At 41.6% G+C, this 24,189-nt stretch overlaps 1 protein-coding gene across 1 annotated transcript in view; it reads left to right on the top strand.

Annotated features, from left to right (window-relative positions):
• The first annotated feature begins 5,028 nt into the window (after positions 1–5,028).
• The window catches only part of LOC120514906, a 55,623-nt gene continuing 36,462 nt past the window's right edge, over positions 5,029–24,189 (top strand). Inside the window, exons 1-2 of the mRNA XM_039735545.1 lie at positions 5,029–5,149; positions 5,534–5,854. Coding sequence (XP_039591479.1) covers positions 5,113–5,149; positions 5,534–5,854 — 358 coding nt within the window. The 5' untranslated portion in view covers positions 5,029–5,112. The remainder of the gene's footprint in view (positions 5,150–5,533; positions 5,855–24,189) is intronic.

Below are 24,189 nucleotides of genomic sequence, written 5' to 3'. Positions count from 1 at the left end.
GTAATACTAAGTAATGATAAGTAATAAGTAAGTAATAATAATATAAGAATATGAGAATATATGCTGATAAAAACCCGTATTTTAAAACAAATAGATCAGACAGTAGATTATTAATCCTAGCTTTATCATTTACCGCCATGACTCACAATTATGTATCAGAATAGTCCCGGATCAGCTTTCTTAACTCATTTTCTGCCTCCTCCTTGCTAGCGAAAACATAGAAATGACCCTGCCATTCCACTTTCAGTTTTGCCGGATACAGGAGGCCGATTTGACATTGGCTTGCCGTAGCCGCTGTTTAATATTATAGAAGGCGTTTTGATAGCTGTTGCTGGAGAGAAGTCAGGGAAGACGCGAATGTGGCAATCTTCATATATAATATCTTCCTTTTTTTTCCTGAGGAGTTCCATCACCTCTAACTTAAATGATAATCGTTCAAAACGGACTATAAAAGATCTTGGTCGGGTCTGACGGTGTTTGATCAGCGACGTGTAAGCCGCTGCTATCTCAGATTCTGCTTTAAAGTCGCCCCCGATTATTTTAGAAAAAAGTTCAGTTGCGAATTTCACCGGGTTTAAACTTTCTCGATTCTCCGGCAAGCCTTCAATTCTGACATTATACCTTCTATTCCCATCTTCTAAAGCAGCCAGTCTGTCTCCAAGTTTTTCTCCGAGTTTTTTACATTCGAACTGACATTTACTGCTCTTTCCTCGGCACTGGCAGCTAGATGTTCGCTATTTCGATCCGATTCGTGAATGTCTCACTAAGATGCTCCAATCGATCAGCAAGCGTGCTCAGTTTAGCCGAGTTTTTCTCAATGCGCTCTTCAATTTTACCCAGCACCTGTCGAAGTTCAGCTTGTACCTCTTGACAGCCTTTCATTTGCCTGTTGGATTTCCTGTCGCAGACATTCATTGGCCTGTTTCATCTCCTGTTTCAGTCTCTCATGTGCCTTTGCCGTTGCTTTCTCATTAGCCTTCTCGCTTTTCTTTATATCTTGCCTGAGGTCAGCGAGCAACACTTTCAGTTCAGATAGCTCAAATGTGCCTTCTTGTACCGTAGATGAAGCAGCAGACTCTGCTGAAGCCGGTGTCCCCGCTGCTCCAGTCCCGCGTGATTGCGTAACTGAAGCCGCGGACCTCCCGGCCTTTTCCAGTTTCAGGTAATCCTCTCCAATCGGCGAGCTATCCACATCTGCACTCACGATCGCACCTTCGCTCCCCTTTTCGCTCTCAGCAGGCGACGATGTAGCGGACCGTGGTCCCGAGGAGTCTGTACTTTCGCCCATCTGATCCAGGTCTGTCTCTGAGAGGCCGTATCTCGACTAGGGCTTGCTGATCGCAGCTTGGATGTAGCTTTAGTCTTCGATTCTTTCGGACCCCCCTTCTTGTTGGCCATGTTTATATGTGTTTACCTATACTGTAGCGGTCCCTCTCGGGTTGAATAAATACAGGATATCTCAGAATAATAAGCAAATAATATGAAAAATAGCACCACTGCTAGCGGAGCTCCACTTCAGACGTCCATCTCTCGCATCGGACGAGACCAACTCACGAGCGTTAGTTTTCACGCTGATCGGGATTTATGTAGCGGAAGAACGTGGAAGTTGGAGACGCGCTACAGATTCCTGCATCTGGATTTTTCTGTGCGTAAGCACATTTCGGCTTTTGTGCTTACGCCATGTTATAGTGTGAGTTCTACACACGGCGTTATACATGAGGCCCCTGGAGAGGAACTGATGTCATCAAAATGGCCGGAACCGGAAGTGACGTCAGCAAAGGGGCCTGCTTCGGAGGTGACGCCAGCAAAGGGGCCGGCTTTGGAAGTGATGTCAGCAAAGGGGCCGGCTTTGGAGGTGACGTCTTCTGAGGCACCAGAACCTTGCAGGATTTCCCGGGAATGGTCTGTAGAGAACTGAGAAAGACAGTCAGCGCACTCCGCCACCCCCTGGTCAGATGTTTCATTACACTTACTCAGGCCCTTTAGCTGCCTTCTACTCACATATGTGTGACAATTTGTACCAAATTTCAGGTCAATAGATTCTGAAACATTAGATTTAGCATAAATTAGAATGTCAAGCAAATAAGATATGTCAAGTCAATAGTTAAATAAAAGATATTAGTCATACTGCATTATTTTTAAGCTTGAAGCAAAATTACCAATATTGAAAATAATAGAATAGAAAGGGACTGACGCCCAGAAACTATCAGAAGAAGGGGAAACATCGACACCTGTGTTCGAAGGTTAGACAGCAAGGAACATATCAATGACATAATATAGAAAGGAAGCAAAATGGTCATGATAGGCGTATGAGAAGCCAGCTGGAATAGTGAATCAGCAGAAACAGCAAAAGGCATTGCTACCAACAAGGTCAAGATGATGTAATGTATGGAAAATAAAAAATAGTGTACTCATGTACTAACATAAATAAATATAGAAACATACATTAGCACTATCTATAGCAAAGAATTAAATAAAGGTACATGACATTTATTTTTTATTAAAGCTTATCTTCAGCCACTAAATATAAAATAGCTTAAAGCCAAGGGAAAGGAAATGATAAGAGAGTGCCCAAAAATGGAACAAGGGAACATCTGATCAGCCTAGACCAATCATAATAAGCAAAACAGAAACTAAAGATGGACAATAGACAGTAAAAATAGGGAGAAGTCAGGAGATAATAATGGTTCCTATGAAAACTAGAGGTGTCGGCCGGATAGGTATAGAGGGGAGTCGGAGAAAAACAGCAAATTAGCTAATTGAGCGAGGTTGGAGTGATAAGAAATTACTATATAAGTTTTGAGTTCTGAACTGTTCGGGTCTCAATCTGATTTGGCCGAATTGGGTTGAGTCTGTGTTGTTGTTTTATTTTATTGCAATAAAGCTATAAACACTGTTTGCCTATCCTGAGTCCTAATAGCCTTCATTTCAGGTAAAAGCCTTGTGGCGACAAATTTTTCTCCACAACAGCTGCAGCACCCCCTGGTGGCACCTGCGGGACCCAACAGGGCTGCACCCATCTCCAACTCTGATGGAGCCCTGTGGGAAACCGAGACACTGCTTCAACCCAGGGGGGCGGCAATCTAGCATCCAGGGGGAGGTATTGCACTGTCCATGGCTGTTCTCCCTGAATATACAGTGAAGTGGTTCTGTCCGTCACAATATACAGTATATATATACAGTATATATATATATATATATATATATATATATATATATATATATAGTGGGTTGGCACCCTGCCCAGGATTGGTTCCTGCCTTGTGCCCTGTGTTGGCTGGGATTGGCTCCGCAGACCCCGTGACCCTGTATTCGGATTCAGCGGTTAGAAATGGATGGATATATATATATATATATATATATATATATATATATATATATATTGTGGCATCCAGCTGGGACGCCCAGGAGGACCGGAGGAGGGCTTGTACCTCCTCCAGACAGCAAGGGGGCGACCGCCCTGGTTATGTTGGAAGCCCAGCCCTGTAGGAACCCGTGGCCACCGCCAGGCGGTGCCCCGGTGCCTGAACAACCCTGGAGCCCAGCACTTCCGCCACACCAGGAAGTGCTGGGGGGAAGAAGACAGGGGACACCTGGACGATTTCCGGGTGCGCAGCCGGCACTTCCGCCACACTGGGGCGTGTCTGCCGAGGAGTGCCAGGAAGCAGCTGGAGCCTATCCGGGTTCCTATTTAAGGGTCCGCCTCCCTTCAGTCGAGAGCGGAAGTTGGGTGGAAGAGAGACGGAGCTGGAGAGAGGACTGGAGGCGGCCAGGAGAAAGGCATTTGGACTGTGTGGCCTGGACATAGGGGGGTCGGTGCTGGAGGCACTGGGGGTGCACGTAGAGAACTTTGTAAATATTGTAAATAATAAAGGGTGTGTTGGGTGAACTAATGATGTCCGTCTGTCTGTGTCCAGGTTCAAGTTCACAATATATATATAATTATATATAATATGGTCTGAACACACATCAGAATGACTAAAAAGAAAGAAAAATTCTGCCTTTGATAGTCCCAGTCCCAGTGATGCACTATACTGACATATTGATCTCGGTATGAAGGATCTCCAGTCACACTCCTCCTGAATGATTTGTTGGTTGAAAGTCCTCAGTGTTAGTTTGTCACGGAGATGATGTGTGGCATTGTTCATAATGGCACTCGGTTTTGTTTAATTCTGTCTTTCTCTATTACTTCAAAGGGGGTCCACAACGTGCCCCATAACTGAGCCTGTCCTTTTAATTAGATTCTTAATTCAGTGGTCCTCTCTTGAAGCAATATTATAAGCCCAGCTCACCACACTGGTCATCACAGAGTTGTAGAATAGGTAAAGGATGTCCCTTCCCATAAAGGAGTGTAGCCTTCTAAGGAAAAAGAGTCTACTCTGCCCTTTCCTCTATAGTTCCTCTGTGTTATGAGGCCAGTCTAACCTGTCACTGATATGGACCCTTATGTACTTATGTACCACCTCTATATCCACTCCCTGAAAAGTGACCAGTCCTAATGGCTCTTTGGTGTGATGAAAGTCAATAAGTGGTTTTGCTGATGTTGAGTTGCAGACAATTCTTAACGTTCTCCGCCCGACTCCTCTCCTCTGTCTCATCCCCCATAAGTGCAGATTCATCTGAGGATTTCTACAAGTGACCTGACCTGCTGTTATATTTCTAGTCTGAGGTGTACACAGTGAAGAGCAGAGGAGACAGTACTCTTCCAGTTGTGCCACAGTCAGATTTTATTACAAGTTCTGGTGAAACTGAGACTTTTTTGTTTAAAATTCTGCACCATTTATTTTTTTTTTATGACTCACTTAACTTCTATATAAGTGGAATGAAGGAGATGACTTTATGCTTCCATTCTCTGTTAGGTGGGAACTCTGTTATTTCAAAATACCACCACAAAGGTTATGTTCACAGTGAGCGTCAGCCACTTTTGAAAAGACGTCCTTTAAACGAGTAATTTCGACAAAAGGAAGTGAAGCTACAGTATATGGGTCACATGGCACTTCCCTCTTTGTCTGGTGTGACTGAGGCAGATGACAGATGCTCAGCTAATTTTGTCAAGTGACATGCTGTGGGACGGCTAGGCTCATGGATATCGCCTGACTCCTCACGAATGAAATGACATTTACTTTGATATTTCAAGTCTGTCTAATATGTGAGTACTAATTCAGAATTCAATAGAGAGCAGGAAAAAAGGGATGACTGGGTGCCCTTTCTTTCTTTCTTTCTTTCTTTCTTTCTTTCTTTCTTTCTTTCTTTCTTTCTTTCTTTCTTTCTTTCTTTCTCTTTCTTCTGCTGCCTCCACTCCTCCCGACTCTGGCTCTCGGAGTAGTGTATGCTGGCCCCTTATATAAGGCACCTGGAAGTGTTCTAGCTCTTCAGGTTTTTAGAAAAGTGTTGGTCTTTTTTAATCTTATCATAGTTCACAATGTGTATGCTCTTGGTGCCTGCTCTGAACAACGCTATAAAAAATTAAAGCTTGACTAATAAAGCTATGCTTACACTCTTTATAACTTCTGATGGTTTCCTTTGTCATTAGGTGTCTGCAGCCTCTGCCTCTGTGCTCAGGGTGGCATGATAAAAGCACAGCCTGGTCAGAATGTGTCCATTCATTGTGAACTCAACAATTCAGAAACCTACTGGTTTGTAGAACATGCAGGGCACCCCCTGCTGGCAGTAATGCGCACCGTTGACAGTATGCCTGTATATTCTAATGGATTTGAAGAGAGGCATGTCATCAGAGAAAACAACTCTTTATGGATTCTTAATGTGACCTCTGCAGATTCGGCTCACTACCACTGTGCTGGAAGACAGGAGGGGACATTCGTTTTCAGCAATGCCATACAGTTAGCTATACAAGGTAAGACAAGCACTATGAAATGCCAATGTATTGGGAATGATTCTATTAGTGAGGGGGTTGTGCCCTCATTTTTTAAACATGCTGCAGTCCGTCCCCGTCTAAAAAAGGCAGGATTCGATTCTGGAGTTTTAGCCAATTTTTGGCCAGTTTCCCAACTGCCATTTCTGGCTAAAATTCTAGAAAGAATTATTTATAATCAATTGGTTGATCACCTTAACTCCAATAATTTATTTGAGATTTACCAGTCTGGCTTTAGGTGTTATCATGGTGTTGAGACGGCCCTCCTGAAAGTGTTCATCTCTATTATCACTGACTCAGGTGTCCTCCTTGACCTGTCCGCTGCCTTTGACACTACTGACCATGAGATATTGCTGATGCGGCTTGAACATCTCGTTAGGCTTAAAGGGCCGCTCTTAACTGGTTCAGGTCATATGTAACTGGTAGACACTTTTCAGTCACTTTAAATTCCTCTTTTTCGTCTACTGCTCTTCTTAAATGTGGTGTTCCATTTTGGGTCCTATCTTATTCTCTATATACCTTCACCCTATTGAACCTATTTTTAGGAAATTGAACATTTCTTTTTACTGCTATGCTGATGATACTCAGGTTTATATTCCTGTCTGCAACTCTGCTGGAATCAACTGCACTGTCTGTCTGAATTAAGATCTTGGATGGCTAATGATTTTCTTGATCTGAATCAAAATAAAACGGAGGTGCTTATAGTTGGTCCATCAGCTAAAACCCAAATTGGTCTTGGACTTCTCAGCTCTTTCTCTGTCTTTTACAAACCCTAAAGTCTGCAATCTTGGTGTTATCTTTAACCTCTCCTTTGAGAAATAAGTAAACTCTGTAGTCAAGAGTTGCTTTTTCCAGCTTCATCTTTTAGGTAAGATCAAACCTTTTTAATCTTCTAGGGATCTTGAGAAAGCTACTCATGCTTTTATCTTTTCTCACCTTGTATTCTGGGATTAGCAAATCTTTGATACGCAGGTTACAGTTGGTCCAAAATGCTGCCGCTCGCTTTCTGGTGGGGCAAGAAAGTCTGACTCTGTTTCTCCAATATTAGATTCTTTACACTGGCTGCTGCCTGTCAGTTTTCAAATTGATTTTAAAATCTTGCTGCTAGTTTTTAAATCTTTACATGGGCTCGCTCCTGACTATTTATCTGAATTGTGTGCTTTACAGCAGCCATCCAGAGTGCTTAGATCTTCTGGTCAGTTGTCTCTGGTTGTCCCTCATACCAAATGTCAAACTAAGGGGGACACACAGGGCTTGTGCTGCTGCTGCTCCTCGCCTGTGGAAGTCTTTACCTCGTCACATAAAGGAGTCGTCGACAATTCAAAACGAGATTAAAGACTCATTTCTATTCACTTGCTTTCCGTGACCTTCAGTAATACTGATGGTTCCCTCATTGTGATTATATAACATTAATTCTATTTATTTTGTATTTTATTTACATTTGTATATTTTATTTCTATTTATTTTATTTATGTTATTTGTTTGTTTCATTTATTCTACAGTATTATTGTAAAGCACTTTGGCCACAGCATTCCTATGCTGTTTTAAATGTGTTATATAAATACATTGACATTGAATAATGGCGTTAGATTGTATTGTTTTTCTTTTAAAAAAAGGCCAAATTTAAATAATGAGGCTCAATGGAAACAGCAGGCTTCATCATATCCCAGTAATGCTGTCTGAGATGGTTGCTCACGCTGACCATGTGCTGTGCGACTTGACCTGATGGCTGACTGCTTTTTAGATGCTTTGCAAAAAGCTTTGTAATTAAATGGCGGTGCTGTGAAAGTCACATACATTAAATAATTATATAAGATTAAACATTGCTTCAAATATAAGCTCAACATATCCCCTTTTTGATAACTAATCATGCTTTTCAGATGCATTTATGCACAATTAAAAGAGCTTTAATTGTAGTTCAGCAGCATAATCAGCTTTCATGGCCCAGCCATCATGTACTCTGTCATTACCTGTGTGGAGTTTTCATGCTCTCCTTGTGTCTCTCTGAGGTTTTTCTTCCATATCCCCTAAAATTCTAAATGCATACGCAACAATTAGAAAAGGACTTGAAATGAAACGGGAGTTGCTTTGCTTTTCAATTAGCCAAAAAAAAAAAAATGAAAAGAAAAGAAAAAAACCTGCCAGTGAACAGATAAAAAAACATAAAGAAAATAACGTTAAATGTCAACTTCTTGACACGTCAATAAATCTTACAATAAGAAAATCAAAATGTAATGCCTTGATTGAACAATGTTTTACTCGCTTAGATTTTATTTATTGTAGTGCAGAAGCTTTGTATTGTATTTAAAGTCAACTAGCCGACCAGCGGCGTAGCATACACCGCACAATTATTCATTAATGGGTGAACACTTCCTGAAAGACACAGTTCAGCAATCCTCTATTCAGCATTGAGATAGGGCGGCGGCCATCACTCCGGGTTCGGTGTCGGTCTAACAAAGGATAAAAAGAAGGGGCACAGAAACAACAGGGAGAACAGAAGCTTGCGGGAACAAACAACGACGGCAACAATGAGAGAGACCTGTTAGCAAAGCAAAGCAGCCCGAACCGAGAAGAACAATGAAGAGCCAACGTGGCTCAGAGGTGCATGTAGACTGTAGCAGAGACCAAAGCGACTGAGGATGTGTTGGGTGCGGGCACATGAGCAGGCAGTGCACATGCCTCGAGAGCAAGAGTGGGCGCGGGAGCAGGGCTAGAGTTGGCGGGCAGGGCTCCATCGTGCTTACCCCATGGTCGGGCAACTTGGTCGATTATATATATAGATGCTCCACCTGCGTAGAAGTGGAATAGGACAGTGAGGAGGACCCGGCCCAGCTTCCCACTCCTGACGTCACGCTTCCACCTCCCCTCTCAGATTAGTGCAAATATTTGCAAACGAACTATGATTCTTAGCAGGATGAGAGAAGTCGCAAAATCAACCAGAATATTCAAGAAAATTCCAGAAAAGAAAAAGATCTAAATCCGTTAAGTGTTCTGTCATTCACTAGCTAAGTGGATGTAAGATACGCCCGCGGCCACACCCTTCTCCCCACCAGCCTGCTGCTTCTCTCTCAGATTCTCACAAATAAATCGGTACCACAAGTGAACTGTGATACTTAGCGTGATGAGAGAAGTCGCAAAGTCAACCGGAATGTTCAAGAAAATTATAGAAAAAAAAATCCGTTAAGTAGTCCTCCCGTGAAAAGCGGAGAGACAGACAGACAGAGAGACGTTGGATTTTATATATATAGAGATGACTGAGGCTTATTCAGTTTAACGTGATTTGTGTGTTTTGGGCGTCAATAAGGTGAACTTTTCTATTTTACTCTGACTGTTTCAAAGCTGTGAATATGTCAAGGAAATCTGAGCTCAAAAGCAAAAAGAATGTCAGTACATGGGGGAGACGCTTTGACAAATTAACCAAAATCCACATCAAATTCAGCTCCATAGCCCAGAAGATCACCAGATGTTCCATTAATGACAATGATTTCTTGTTTTTGTGTTTTCTTTTGCATGGTGTATTTGTTCACTTTTTTCAGCCCATGGTGATGTTTTTAAAAACGGAAACTGTAAAAATGAATACAATCATGAAAACTGTTTAGCAGAAAGAATGAATGGACAAAACTACTGATGACCACAGGAGAAGGGAATATCCTGAGTGTGAGCAAATGTTTGAGTAAACGTCAGAAAGAGCCTTCAAAAGAATTGGGAGAATAAACCACAGCCATTACTGGATTTATGCAGGCTGATGATGAAGAATTACACGGAAAAATGACTAATGAATGCAGAAGTTCATGGCCTTTTAAGGGGAAGAATTGTTACTGTGAAAAAAAGAAGAGCGAGGACAGAGACGCACTGTCTCCTATTCCTCTCTGTCGATTTTATAGCCATTGCTTGGGTTTCTCAGGTTTGCCAGTAGCTTTATTATAATGAGGTATTGGAGCAAAATTGTGTATGTAGAGATTCACTTCTTCATGCTGTCCTCCTTTAGCAGCTTTGTCGTGATGCGTAACCGTATCCTAATTTTAGTTTAAGTTGGTAAACCCCAAGTCATAGGGTTGGAGACATTCAAAAGGAGGACGAGACTAGAAACATGAATTCAAATGTTCGGGGACACAAGAAATTTCATTTGAAAATCTAAAGCCTATTATAGGACATGACAAAGAAAAGAGGGGAAGTGGTAATTTTACCAGAGTAGTATAAAAAAAATAAAATAAGAAGGGGAGAAAACTGAAGGTCTGCTTGAAGTTCTAGAATCATTAACTAATAGCAAGAAGAATATGTAAAAATTATCCAAACAAAGCAAAAGATGAAGAAGTGCTTGAGGTTGGCGGGTACTCACCTGTACCAACACTTTGCTCTTTTGGAATATCACTAAAACTTTAGAACAATCTAGATGAGAACAGGCCATTCAGCCCAACAAAACTCGGCAGTCCTATTCACTTATTTCTTCTAAAATAACATCAAGTTGAGTTTTGAAAGTCCCTAACGTCTTACTGTCTACCACACTACTTGGTCACTTATTCCAAGTGTCTATCGTTCTTTGTGTAAAGAAAAACTTCCTAATGTTTGTGCGAAATTTACCCTTAACAAGTTTCCAACTGTGTCCCCGTGTTCTTGATGAACTCATTTTAAAGTCACCATCTCGATCCACTGGACTAATCCCCTTCATAATTTTCAACACTTCAATCAGGTCACCTCTTAATCTTCTTTTGCTTAAACTGTAAAGGCTCAGCTCTTTTAATCTTTCCTCATAATTCAACCCCTGTAGACCTGGAATCAGCCTAGTCGCTCTTCTCTGGACCTTTTCTTGTGCTGCTATGTCCTTTTTGTAGCCAGGAGACCAAAACTGCACACAGGACTCAATAACACCAGTGTGTTATAAAGCTTGATCAGAACCTCCTGTGACTTGTACTCCACACATCAAGGCGCTATATAAACTGACATTCTGTTAGCCTTCTTAATGGCTTCTGAACACTGTCTGACAGTTGATAGCTTAGAGTCCACTACGACTCCTAAATCTTTCTCATAAGGTGGACTCTCGATTTTCTGACCGCCCATTGTGTGTTAAAAACGTAACATTTTAACTTCTTATTTGTAATACTTTACATTTACTGACATTAAATTTCATCTGCCACAAATCTGCCCAAGCCTCTCTGCTGTCCAAGTCCTTGTGTAATAATATAACAGATTCTAAATTATCTGCTAATCCACCTATCTTGGTATCACCAAATCACTTATATATGTTATTAGCAATGTGTGAAAAGCTGGTATTGTATAGAATGCCTAGGAAATCTACAGAATGTGAGAATTTTTTAGGCAAAGCATGAAATGTCTGTGTTACTTTAATATACTATAGACCTTCTCTAGGCATTACATAAAACACCTAGGCATTATACAGAATAACTTGCCATTTGCCTCTTGGCATTACATAGAATGCCCTGGAAATGTCTGAAATTTTAATCATTTCAAACTTTGATGTCCTGTTTTCGGCATTCTATAGAATTTCTAAGCATTCTACGTAATGCCTAATTTCACACGTTGACGGTAACACATATACTAAAAATAGCAGCGGCCCTAGCACTGTCCCCTGCTGGTCACCACTGTTAACATCAGCCAATTCTGATGAGGTTCTTCACACCATCAACTTCTGCTTCCTGGGTCTGAGCCAATTCTGCACCCACCTACACAGCACACCCTGAACTTCCACTTCACTTCCACTATCAGCACATTTTCTTACATGCCAGCAGTTCTTCCAAGCTCCTAACACTCTTAGATCCGACATGCTGACCAAGCACTATCTCAAAGAACTGTAAACTACTGAAAGCAGTCCTTACTAAAGTTCATTACTGAGTTATGTAGGTTGAGTCACATTTTCTTATTCTGTCTTTCCGGCTTCACTAGAAACACAACTGCATTAGCAAGCAAGAGCCAATTTGATCAGTGATGTCAGTAAAGAGCCTGCTGATGAGGCTAATGAGAGCGACAACATCAGAACGAACGTCAAAGGAGCAGAGGCTGAAGTGCAGTCAGTTTTAATGCGGCCACACACCAAAGTTGTAGACAGATTTTCATTTGAATAAATGGATTGTGTGCATCTCCATTAAAGGAAAAAAAAACGTTATAAGCACTAGCGGCAACTCCTTGTATTTTTTATTCATAGTAGACATTCATAATGTATGTAGTATGGTATTAATTAGGTGGTGTCAACTGACATGAATGCTTATCATGTGAACTTTTTTTTTTCTTTTACCTTGAACTTTACTGCAATAGTTGATAGAAAATATTTATTTATGTATTTATTTCCTTATTTATTTATAGTTTAGGGGAATGCACAAATTCCTTTCTGTTCTATGTCCCATTTGGGTACTTCTTTCAATATGTGCATATAATAATAATAATAACTAGCTGAAGCCCGCCGTAGCATATGGTGGTGCAAGAACAGGAACGGAAAACGGTGAGAAAGGAATTCTGTAAAACAAAGGCTTAGGAAACCACCGTCACAGTATAACGAAAATAGCAAGGAGCGAAACCAATGCCAATGGTCAAGAGAGTACCTTCCTGTAGCAGGCTATTAAAAACATAGACATATATAGATAGACGCCGCATTCACTGTGCTGCCCAGTCGACACGATACGTCAGCACGTCCACCCTATTGCGAGTGGTAAAAGTGCCATTTAAACTAATACAGGTAGACGTGGAAACCAGGTGTTCTGATGAAAAAACAATAATGTTTAAAACTGTATCGTTTACATACAACAGATTTTGGCAAATCTTTACATGCAATTATTTATATCCATTTATACACTAAATGCGTGCATATCCTATGGTCTTAGAGTTGGTGGGCGGGCTCTTTGATTGGCTTATCGTGGGCTTTCTGTCTTGCTTGCCCTTAGTTGGAGTTGGCGGGCGGGGCGGGGTTTCTGTCTTGTGTGCGCTCTCTGTCTTGCTTGCCCTTAGTTAGAGTTGGCGGGTGGGGCTCTGTGAGTTGGCGATCGTAGCTCTCTGTCTTGCATGCGGTATAAAGTCAAAGTGGCTCAGAGGTGCATGTGGACTTTTACACAGATGAAAGCGACTGAGGCAGTGTTTGGTGAGTTGTTGCATGCGGGCACATGAGCAGACAATGCACATGCCTCGAGAGTGACGCTGGACTCGGGAGGACGGTTAAAGTTGGCATGCGTGACTCTGTCGTGTGTATCCCATGATGCCGTAGGAGGGTTAGAATTGGCATGGGCTCTGTTTGCTTGCCACTGTCTTGTGTGCCCTCAGTGTCTTATGTGTTCTTAGTGATTATATATATATATATATATATATATACATATATAATAATAATAATAATAATAATAAAAAAATCTAAGAGGTACTTGCCCCATTAAGCCAGTGGTGGCAAGAAAGACGACGGTAGAAGTTAACAAAGCGACCACCGCATAAGGGAAACCAATGCCAATGGTCAAGTACCTCTGTAGCAGGCTATTAAACATAGACAGGAGATCCTTGTTCAGACGCCCACTTGGTAGTGCAACTAGAAAAACTATTTGCCCCTTCCTGATTTCTTATTCTTTTGCATGTTTGTCAACAAAATGTTTCTGATCATCAAACACATTTAACCATTAGTCAAATATAACACAAGTAAACACAAAATGCACTTTTTAAATGATGGTTTTATTATTTAGGGAGAAAAAATCAAACCTACATGGCCCTGTGTGAAAAAGTAATTGCCCCTTGTTCAAAAATCACCTAACTGTGGTGTATCACACCTGACTTCAACTCGAAGCCCCCCAGGCCTGATTACTGCCACACCTGTTCTCAATCAAGAAATCCCTTCAATAGGAGCTGCCTGACACACATAAGTAGACCAAAAGCACCTCAAAAGCTAGACATCATGCCAAGATCCAAAGAAATTCAGGAACAAATGAGAACAGAAGTAATTGAGATCTATCAGTCTGGTAAAGGTTATAAAGCCATTTCTAAAGCTTTGGGACTCCAGTGAACTACAGTGAGAGCCATTATCCACAAATGGCAAAACATGGAACAGTGGTGAACCTTCCCAGGAGTGGCCGGTCACCCAAATGACCCTAAGAGCAGAGACTCACTCATCGAGAGGTCACAAAGACCCTAGGACAACGTCTAAAGAACTGCAGGCCTCACTTGCCTAATTAAGGTCAGTGTTCATGACTCCATAAGAAGAAAGAGACTGGGCAAAACGCCTGCATGGTAGATTTCCAAGACGCAAAACCCCTGTTAAGCAAAAGAACATTAGGGCTCGTCTCAATTTTGCTAAGAAACATCTCAATGATTGCTAAGACTTTTGGGGAAAATACCTTGTGGACTGATGAGACAAAAGTTGAACTTTTGGAAGGCAAATGTCCTGTTACATCTGGCGTAAAAGGAACACAGCATTTCAGAAAAAGAACATCATACCAACAGTAAAATATGGTGGTGGTAGTGTGATGGTCTGGGGTTGATTTGCTGCTTCCAGGACCTGGAAGGTTTGCTGTGATAGATGAAACCATGAATTCTACTGTCTACCAAAAATCCTGAAGGAGAATGTCCAATATCTGTTCATTAACTCAAGTTGAAGCGATCTTGGTGCTGCAACAGGACAATGACCCAAAACACACCAGCAAATCCACCTCTGAATGGCTGAAGAAAAACAAAATGAAGACTTTGGAGTGGCCTAGTCAAAGTCCTGACCTGAATCAATTGAGATGCTATGGCATGACCTTAAAAAGGCGCTTCATGCTAGAAAATAAAGCTGAATTACAACAATTCTGCAAAGATGAGTGGGCCAAAATTCCTCCAGAGCGCAGTAAAAGACTCATTGCAAGTTATCGCAAACGCTTGATTGCAGTTATTGCTGCTAATGGGTGGTCCAACCGTTATTAGGCTCAGGGGCAATTACTTTTTCACACAGGGCCATGTAGGTTTGGATTTTTTTTCTCCCTAAATAATAAAACCATCATTTAAAAACTGCATTTTGTGTTTACTTGTGTTATATTTGACTAATGGTTAAATGTGTTTGATGATCAGAAACATTTTGTGTGACAAACATGCAAAAGAATAAGAAATCAGGAAGGGGCAAATAGTTTTTCACACCACTGTAATACAGGTAGACGTGGAAACCAGGTGTTCTGATGAAAAAACAATAATGTTTAAAACTGTATCGTTTACATACAACAGATTTTGGCAAATCTTTACATGCAATTATTTATATCCATTTATACACTAAATGCATATCCCATGGTCTTAGAGTTGTGGGCGGGCTCTTGAGTTGAGCGATCGTGGCTCTCTGTCTTGCTTGCCCTTAGTTGGAGTTGGCGGGCGGGCGTGGCTCTCTGTCTTGTGTGCGCCTCTGTCTTGTTCTTGCCCTTAGTTAGAGTTGGCGGGTGGGGCTCTGTGAGTTGGCGATCGTGCTCTCTGTCTTGCATGCGTATAAAGTCAAAGTGGCTCAGAGGTGCATGTGGACTTTGCACAGATGAAAGCGACTGAGGCAGTGTTTGGTGAGTTGTTGCATGCGGGCACATGAGCAGACAATGCACATGCCTCGAGAGTGACGCTGGACTCGGGAGGACGGTTAAAGTTGGCATGCGTGACTCTGTCGTGGTGTATCCCATGATGCCGTAGGGAGGGTTAGAATTGGCATGGGCTCTGTTCTGCTTGGCCACTGTCTTGTGTGCCCTCAGTGTCTTGCGTGTCTTAGTGAATTATATATATATATATATATATATATACATATAATATAATAATAATAATAATAATAATAATAATAATAATAATAAAATGTTATTTTATGTTGCACCAGAGGGCTCTGCCTCCTGCTCACTTCATTCTGCGGGCGCTTAGGTGCTAGCCACTTTGCATTTCTGATGCTCGCAAATTGGGAGGCAGATGTACAATTTAAACAGATTGTTATTTTCATGGGACTTGTTACGTATGCCTAATAGAACTAACTATTTTACATTACAGCCAGTAATTAACCATAGTTAAAATAGTAAACGAAAGAAAATGATGCCTCATGTTTGCTAGAGGTATTCATTACGCTTTATGCTTTTTGTTCTGTTTGGCTTTGAAATTAACACACTAATACTTTTTAAACTTACACTTTGGAGGCAGATGACCAGGGACCTTTTCCCACTGAGATACCTTGAGAAGGGAAGGACCGGCAGAGGGGTACTATCTTCCCTGGGGCACAAGAGGGCAGCACCCCTGGATAGTATCCAGGCCACGGATACAGAGCAGGGAAGCTCAACACTGTGAGGGTCTGTGGCCATCGCCAGGGGGCACCTAGACAGCTCCAGAGCCTTGGCATACAGGAAGTGGTGCCGGATGTTAATCAGGCAGCACCTGGAGCACTTCTGGGTGCAGTATAAAGAAGGCCACCTCACTCTACTCGGGGAGCCGGAGTCGGGTGGAAGAAGATGGAGCTTGCAAAAGAGGAGTGAAGGTGGTAGAAGAAAAGTAAAGGACTGAGTTTGCTGGTGGTTTGAGTATTGTTGTTGTGTGCACAGAAAGAAAAATAAATAGCGTTGCGTTTGGACATTCGCCTGTCTGTGTCCGGCATCTTTCACAACTTTACTGTAAAACTTCAGCAAAACAGAATTTGGAATGAACTTTTTCATCAATATCGCATTGAATTTAGACTCTGTGTTTGACTAATATCGTGGAAAATACAACGTATAACTTCCGTGAGTGAATATCGCCTTTTCTCTAATAAATAAAATGTTGAATGTTTGCCCCTGTGATTTGTTAATTGTCATAGCAAAAACTATTCTAACGGAAACTGTTAACGCTTTTAATACGAATGGCCTTAGTTGTGTAATGTTATCCATGGAAGATGTACTTGCTGCTACCTTTCTTGGATACAGCCTTCTTTCAACAGTAATTCGATGTGTGGAAGACCAGATGGTATTAATGGTTGTAGGTATTCTTCGTGATATTGTAAGTTGATGTTTTCATATTCTGCACCATCACCACCAACTGTTTCAGCAGAGTCTATTGATATGGATTTAACCAATTTGCCGTGTAACCAATTGACAATTTTCGCGTTAATTCATTTGACTTCATCAAGCTCGGTGCTAGGATTTCTTCTGTTCATAACCCTTCAGGATGAAATTCTTCAATAAGGATTTGGACATAATAAGTCTTCTTTTATTGGGAACTTAAAGTGAGGAAAACATTAAAATTTATAAAAGCTGAGAGCAAAGGATCTGTGCCTGACAAAAAGCATTCACACAAATGAGAGGTGAGAGGACATGGTGTGGGCCGTGAACGAAATGGTGGAGAGGAGGTGGGACTTGAAAAATCTCTTGGCAATAATCTTGTCTCATCTCAGGTTTTCTTTTATAATACAGAGACCTTTTGCCATACATGGCCTATAAAATGTATTCACCCCTTGGACGCTTCCATATTTCATTGTTGTACATCATTGAATGACTGTGGTTTTTCATTTTGATTTTTACAATGATAAACAGACAAAAATAACCTTTACAGTGCACAAAAAATGGTCTAAATTAATTACAAATATGAAACAGTACACAATTCACCCTCTTCAAGTTATTAGACGGCAGCCATGACAGTCTTGGGTTTGTGTGCTCAGGTCTGTCTTTATCATCTCTGCCATTTTTGTAAATCTGCTCAGGCTCTGTCAGGTGTCATGGTGGTGATGGTGAGTGAAAGAAACATTTTGTGTGACAAACATGCAAAAGAATAAGAAATCAGGAAGGGGCAAATAGTTTTCACACCACTGTAATACAGGTAGACGTGGAAACCAGGTGTTCTGATGAAAAACAATAATGTTTAAAACTGTATCGTTTACATACAACAGATTTTGGCAAATCTTTACATGCAATTATTTATATCCATTTATACACTAAATGCGTGCATATCCCATGGTCTTAGAGTTGGTGGGCGGGGCTCTTTGATTGGCGATCGTGGCTCTCTGTCTTGCTTGCCCTTAGTTGGAGTTGGCGGGCGGGCGTGGCTCTCTGTCTTGTGTGCGCTCTCTGTCTTGCTTGCCCTTAGTTAGAGTTGGCGGGTGGGGCTCTGTGAGTTGGCGATCGTAGCTCTCTGTCTTGCATGCGGTATAAAGTCAAAGTGGCTCAGAGGTGCATGTGGACTTTTACACAGATGAAAGCGACTGAGGCAGTGTTTGGTGAGTTGTTGCATGCGGGCACATGAGCAGACAATGCACATGCCTCGAGAGTGACGCTGGACTCGGGAGGACGGTTAAAGTTGGCATGCGTGACTCTGTCGTGTGTATCCCATGATGCCGTAGGAGGGTTAGAATTGGCAGGCGGGGCTCTGTCTTGCTTGCGCTCACTGTCTTGTGTGCCCTCAGTGTCTTGCGTGCCCTTAGTGAATTATATATATATATATATATATATACATATATATATAATAATAATAATAATAATAATAATAATAATAATAATAATAAATCTTATTTATGTTGCACCAGAGGGCTCTGCCTCCTGCTCACTTCATTCTGGGCGGGCGCTAGGTGCTAGCCACTTTGCATTTCTGATGCTCGCAAATTGGGAGGCAGATGTACAATTTAAACAGATTGTTATTTTCATGGGACTTGTTACATATGCCTAATAGAACTAACTATTTTACATTACAGCGAGTAATTAACCATAGTTAAAAATAGTAAAACGTAAAGAAAATGATGCCTCATGTTGCGTTAGAGGTATTCATTACGTTTTACGTTTTTGTTCTGTTTGGCTTTGAAATTAACACACTAATACTTTTTAAACTTACACTTTGAGGCAGATGACCAGGGACCTTTTCCCACTGAGATACCTTGAGAAGGGAAGGACCGGCAGAGGGGTACTATCTTCCCTGGGGCACAAGAGGGCAGCACCCCTGGATAGTATCCAGGCCACGGATACAGAGCAGGGAAGCTCAACACTGTGAGGGTCTGTGGCCATCGCCAGGGGGCACCTAGACAGCTCCAGAGCCTTGGCATACAGGAAGTGGTGCCGGATGTTAATCAGGCAGCACCTGGAGCACTTCTGGGTGCAGTATAAAGAAGGCCACCTCACTCTACTCGGGGAGCCGGAGTCGGGTGGAAGAAGATGGAGCTTGCAAAAGAGGAGTGAAGGTGGTAGAAGAAAAGTAAAGGACTGAGTTTGCTGGTGGTTTGAGTATTGTTGTTGTGTGCACAGAAAAGAAAATAAATAGCGTGCGTTTGGACATTCGGCTGTCTGTGTCCGGGCATCTTTCACAACTTTTACTGTAAAACTTCAGCAAAAACAGAATTTGGAATGAACTTTTCATCAATATCGCATTGAATTTAGACTCTGTGTTTGACTAATATCGTGAAAATACAACGTATAACTTCCCGTGAGTGAATATCGCTTCTTTCTCTCTAATAAATAAAATGTTGAATGTTTGCCCCTGTGATTTGTTAATTGTCATAGCAAAAACTATTCTAACGGGAAACTGTTAACGTTTTAATACGAATGGCCTTAGTTGTGTAATGTTATCCATGGAAGATGTACTTCGTTACCTTTCTTGGATACAGCCTTCTTTCAACAGTAATTCGTGCGGTGGAAGACCAGATGGTATTAATGGTTGTAGGTATTCTTCGTGATATTGTAAGTTGATGTTTTCATATTCTGCACCATCACCACCAACTGTTTCAGCAGAGTCTATTGATATGGATTTAACCAATTTGCCGTGTAACCAATTGACAATTTTCGCGTTAATTCATTTGACTTCATCGTTTCTCGGTGCTAGGATTGCCCGTGTACTCGTTTCTTCTGTTCATAACCCTTCAGGATGAAATTCTTCAATAAGGATTTGGACATAATAAGTCTTCTTTTATTGGGAACTTAAAGTGAGGAAAACATTAAAATTTATAAAAGCTGAGAGCAAAGGATCTGTGCCTGACAAAAGCATTCACACAAATGAGAGGTGAGAGGACCGCGGGTGTGGGCCGTGAACCGGAAATGGTGGAGAGGAGGGTGGGACTTGAAAAAATCTCTTGGCAATAATCTTGTCTCATCTCAGGTTTTTCTTTTATAATACAGAGACCTTTTGCCATACATGGCCTATAAAATGTATTCACCCCCTTGGACGTTTCCATATTTCATTGTTGTACATCATTGAATGACTGTGGTTTTTCATTTGGATTTTTTACAATGATAAACAGACAAAAATAACCTTTACAGTGCACAAAAAATGGTCTAAATTAATTACAAATATGAAACAGTACACAATTCACCCTCTTCAAGTTATTAGACGGCAGCCATGACAGTCTTGGGTTTGTGTGCTCAGGTCTGTCTTTATCATCTCTGCCATTTTTGTAAATCTGCTCAGGCTCTGTCAGGTGTCATGGTGGTGATGGTGAGTGAACAGCCTTTGTCAAGTCCGGCTACAGATCCTCCACTGGACTGTGACCTAAACTCTGACTTGGCCACTCCAGAACATTCCCATTGTTGTTTAGAAGCCATTCATGTGAAGCTTTGGCTTTATGCTTGATCTCATTGTCTTCTCAAGAGGTGCAGGTTTCTTGTAGACTTCATCTGGTTTTCCTCCAGGGTTTTCCAATATTTTGTTTAATTTCCTTCCCCCTCACAAGCCTTCCAGGTCAGTATCCTTACAGCCTGAAGCTTCCACCACCATGTTTGACAGCGGGGTTTGACATGGCATTTAGTCTGATGGCCTAAAAGCTCAATGTTGGTCTCATCAGACCATAGAATCTTCTTGCAGCTGACTTCAGAGTTCATTCTGCCGAGATCTCCTGTGTTTTTTTTTCTCTCTATGCCACTCTCCAATAAATCTGTGACTGGTGAAGCTCCCAGGTGTAGTTGTTGTTTTGCCCAGTCTCTTCAATGTTGTGCTTGTGACTCCTTTAGAGTTCTCCCAATTCTCTTGGTGACCTTACTTACTTGTCATCTTTGGTTTTGTGGATGGTGTTCTCTAACAGATTTACAGCTGTGCTCTACTCTGTCCATTTCTTCATGACTGATTTGACTAGATGTTCATTGACTTGAATGTGTTCTCATCTCCATCGACTGACTTGTGCTTTTCATGGAGTAGCTTGTTTTGTTTTTTTTGGTCTTCATTATGTAGGTTAGGCCACCATGCTGACCATCACGCTCAAGTTGGAGCTTCAGATACAATGAAGTGGAACCCCAGACAGGTCCCCTCCATTGAAATAATGATGCGACTTCCAAACCCAGTGGGCTGCACAAGTGATGTGTCACAGTAAAAGGGCAAATACTTATGACAGCAATTATTTGTTGTTTTAAAATTGTCATTAATTTAGTCCACTTTGCAGAGGTCTGGTGACAGTTTGCCATTAAAGAGTCGTTTTCTGTTGTTGTAAAACAAGTAATGTGAAGATATCCAAGGAGACGAATATTTTATAGTATTTTTTAGTACTTGTTTATTTGGTTTGATTAATTTTTATACCTCTTTATGGGCACAGCCACATTGTTTGCTGGGACTTGGGTCTCCATATGTGTCCTTTGACTATTGCCAGACACCCTTTAGGATGGCTGCACTCTGTTCCCATTAACTTTTGGGATACAACTCACTTTGCATTAAATTTAAGGATTCCGGTGTGTCTCAGTTAATATTGATTTAGATTTTTTGATATTTGCAATGACTTTAGACCACTTTACAGAGATCCGTGTTCAGTTTTTCAATGGATCAGTGTCAAAAAAAAAAAACAAAAAAACGAATTTACTGGCAATTAGCACGGCATAATGTAAAAAATGAGAGATCTTCCAAGGGTAAATACTTTTAATCAAGCATTGTCACTCTCCCTGTGCGGCCAAATGGGGGCAAATTATGTAATTACTAGCCTAGAGAAACAAACAGTCTTAATAAAGGTGAGTCCATCAGTTTCGATATTGGCGTGCATTTACAAACCTTTATTGAGTGAATATGCTTGCCCTTACATTCCTCTTTCTTTGGACATCTCATTGCCTTTGTTTGACAGTTTAGTCCTCATAGCTGTTTTTCTTTGTGCTTCTTGTTTCTTCTGTCCATCAGATAAATGCTACTCTCTCTCATGTAAGCTGGGTGTCATTGTGTCGATGCATGTTTGCCACAAGTTTTATCATTTTGTATGCCATATACAGTGCATCGGAAAGTATTCACAGCGCATCACTTTTTCCACATTTTGTTATGTTACAGCCTTATTCCAAAGTGGATTAAATTCATTTTTTTCCTCAGAATTCTACACACAACACCCCATAATGACAACATGAAAAAAGTTTACTTGAGGTTTTTGCAAATTTATTAAAAATAAAAAAACTGAGAAATCACACATACATAAGTATTCACAGCCTTTGCTCAATACTTTGTCGATGCACCTTTGGCAGCAATTCCAGCCTCAAGTCTTTTTGAATATGATGCCACAAGCTTGGCACACCTATCCTTGGCCAGTTTCGCCCATTCCTCTTTGCAGCACCTCTCAAGCTCCATCAGGTTAGATGGGAAGCATCGGTGCACAGCCATTTTAAGATCTCTCCAGAGATGTTCAATCAGATTCAAGTCTGGGCTCTGGCTGGGCCACTCAAGGACATTCACAGAGTTGTCCTGAAGCCACTCTTTTGATATCTTGGCTGTGTGCTTAGGGTCGTTGTCCTGCTGAAAGATGAACCGTCGCCCCAGTCTGAGGTCAAGAGCGCTCTAGTTTTCATCCAGGATGTCTCTGTACATTGCTGCAGTCATCTTTCACTTTATCCTGACTAGTTTCCCAGTTCCTGCCCCCCACAGCATGATGCTGCCACCACCATGCTTCACTGTAGGGATGGTATTGGCCTGGTGATAAGTGGTGCCTGGTTTCCTCCAAACGTGATGCCTGGCATTCACACCAAAGAGTTCAATCTTTGTCTCATCAGACCAGAGAATTTTGTTTCTCATGGTCTGAGAGTCCTTCATGTGCCTTTTGGCAAACTCCAAGTGGGCTGCCATGTACCTTTTACTAAGGAGTGGCTTCCGTCTGGCCACTCTACCATACAGGCCTGATTGGTGGATTGCTGCAGAGATGGTTTTCCTTCTGGGAGGTTCTCCTCTCTCCACAGAAGACCTCTGGAGCTCTGACAGAGTGACCATCGGGTTCTTGGTCACCTCCCTGACTAAGGCCCTTCTCCCTCAATTGCTCAGTTTAGATGACTCTAGGAAGAGTCCTGGTGGTTTCAAACTTCTTCCACTTACGGATGATGGAGGCCACTGTGCTCATTGGGACCTTCAAAGCAGCAGACATTTTTCTGTAACCTTCCCCAGATTTGTGCCTCGAGACAATCCTGTCTCGGTGGTCTACAGACAATTTCTTTGACTTCATGCTTGGTTTGTGCTCTGACATGAACTGTCAACTGTGGGACCTTCTACTGACAGGTGTGTGCCTTTCCAAATCATGTCACATCAACTGAATTTACCACAGGTGGACTCCAATGAAGCTGCAGAAACATCTCAAGGATGATCAGGGGAAACACGATGGACCTGAGCTCAATTTGGAGCTTCATGGCAAAGGCTGTGAATACTTATGTACATGTGATTTCTCAATTTTTTTTATTTTTAATAAATTAGCAAGAACCTCAATTAAACTTTTTTCACATTGTCATTATGGGGTGTTGTGTGTAGAATTCTGAGGAAAAAAATGAATTTACTCCATTTTGGAATAAGGCTTTAACATAACAAAATGTGGAAAAAGTGATGCGCTGTGAATACTTTCCGGATGCACTGTATATCAAGATTTATATCTCTCATGCTCTCTCTCATATATATATATATATATTTAGTGCAAGATCAGCCCTGACACAGACAGACACTGAGAAACAAGTCCCAAAAGCATTCGCTTTTATTTTTCTTTTGCCACCCTTTACAGTACAGTGCACAAATCAGCAACCACACCACTATTCTTCACAATAAAGTTCAGTCCCATTTCCTCTCTTTTCTTTCTTTCTTTCTTTCTTTCTTTCTTTCTTTCTTTCTTTCTTTCTTTCTTTCTTTCTTCTGCTGTCTCCACTCCTACATGAAAGCTTCATCTCCCTCCTCCCAACTCTGGCTTCCCGATTAGTGGCTGCTGGCCCCTTATATAAGGCACTAGAAGTGCTCCAGGTGTTTAATAAATAAGTTCCAGCAGCACTTTTGTGACGGAAGAACTGCCCATGAGGGCTCAACAGTTGCTGCATGGACCCTAACAGGGCTGTACCCCTGTTGGGTGTGTGTGTGTCTGTGTAGGGGTGTGTCTATGTGTGTGACAGGGTGTGTCTGTGTGTAGGGGTGTGTCTATGTGTGTGACAGGGTGTGTCTGTGTGTAGGAGGTGTGTCTGTGCATGTGGGGGTGTGTCTATTCTGTG

This window comes from Polypterus senegalus, chromosome 1 (genome assembly GCF_016835505.1).
Source record: "Polypterus senegalus isolate Bchr_013 chromosome 1, ASM1683550v1, whole genome shotgun sequence".
NCBI classification, from domain to species: domain Eukaryota; kingdom Metazoa; phylum Chordata; class Cladistia; order Polypteriformes; family Polypteridae; genus Polypterus; species Polypterus senegalus.
This window is presented reverse-complemented; position numbering and strand designations above follow the sequence as displayed.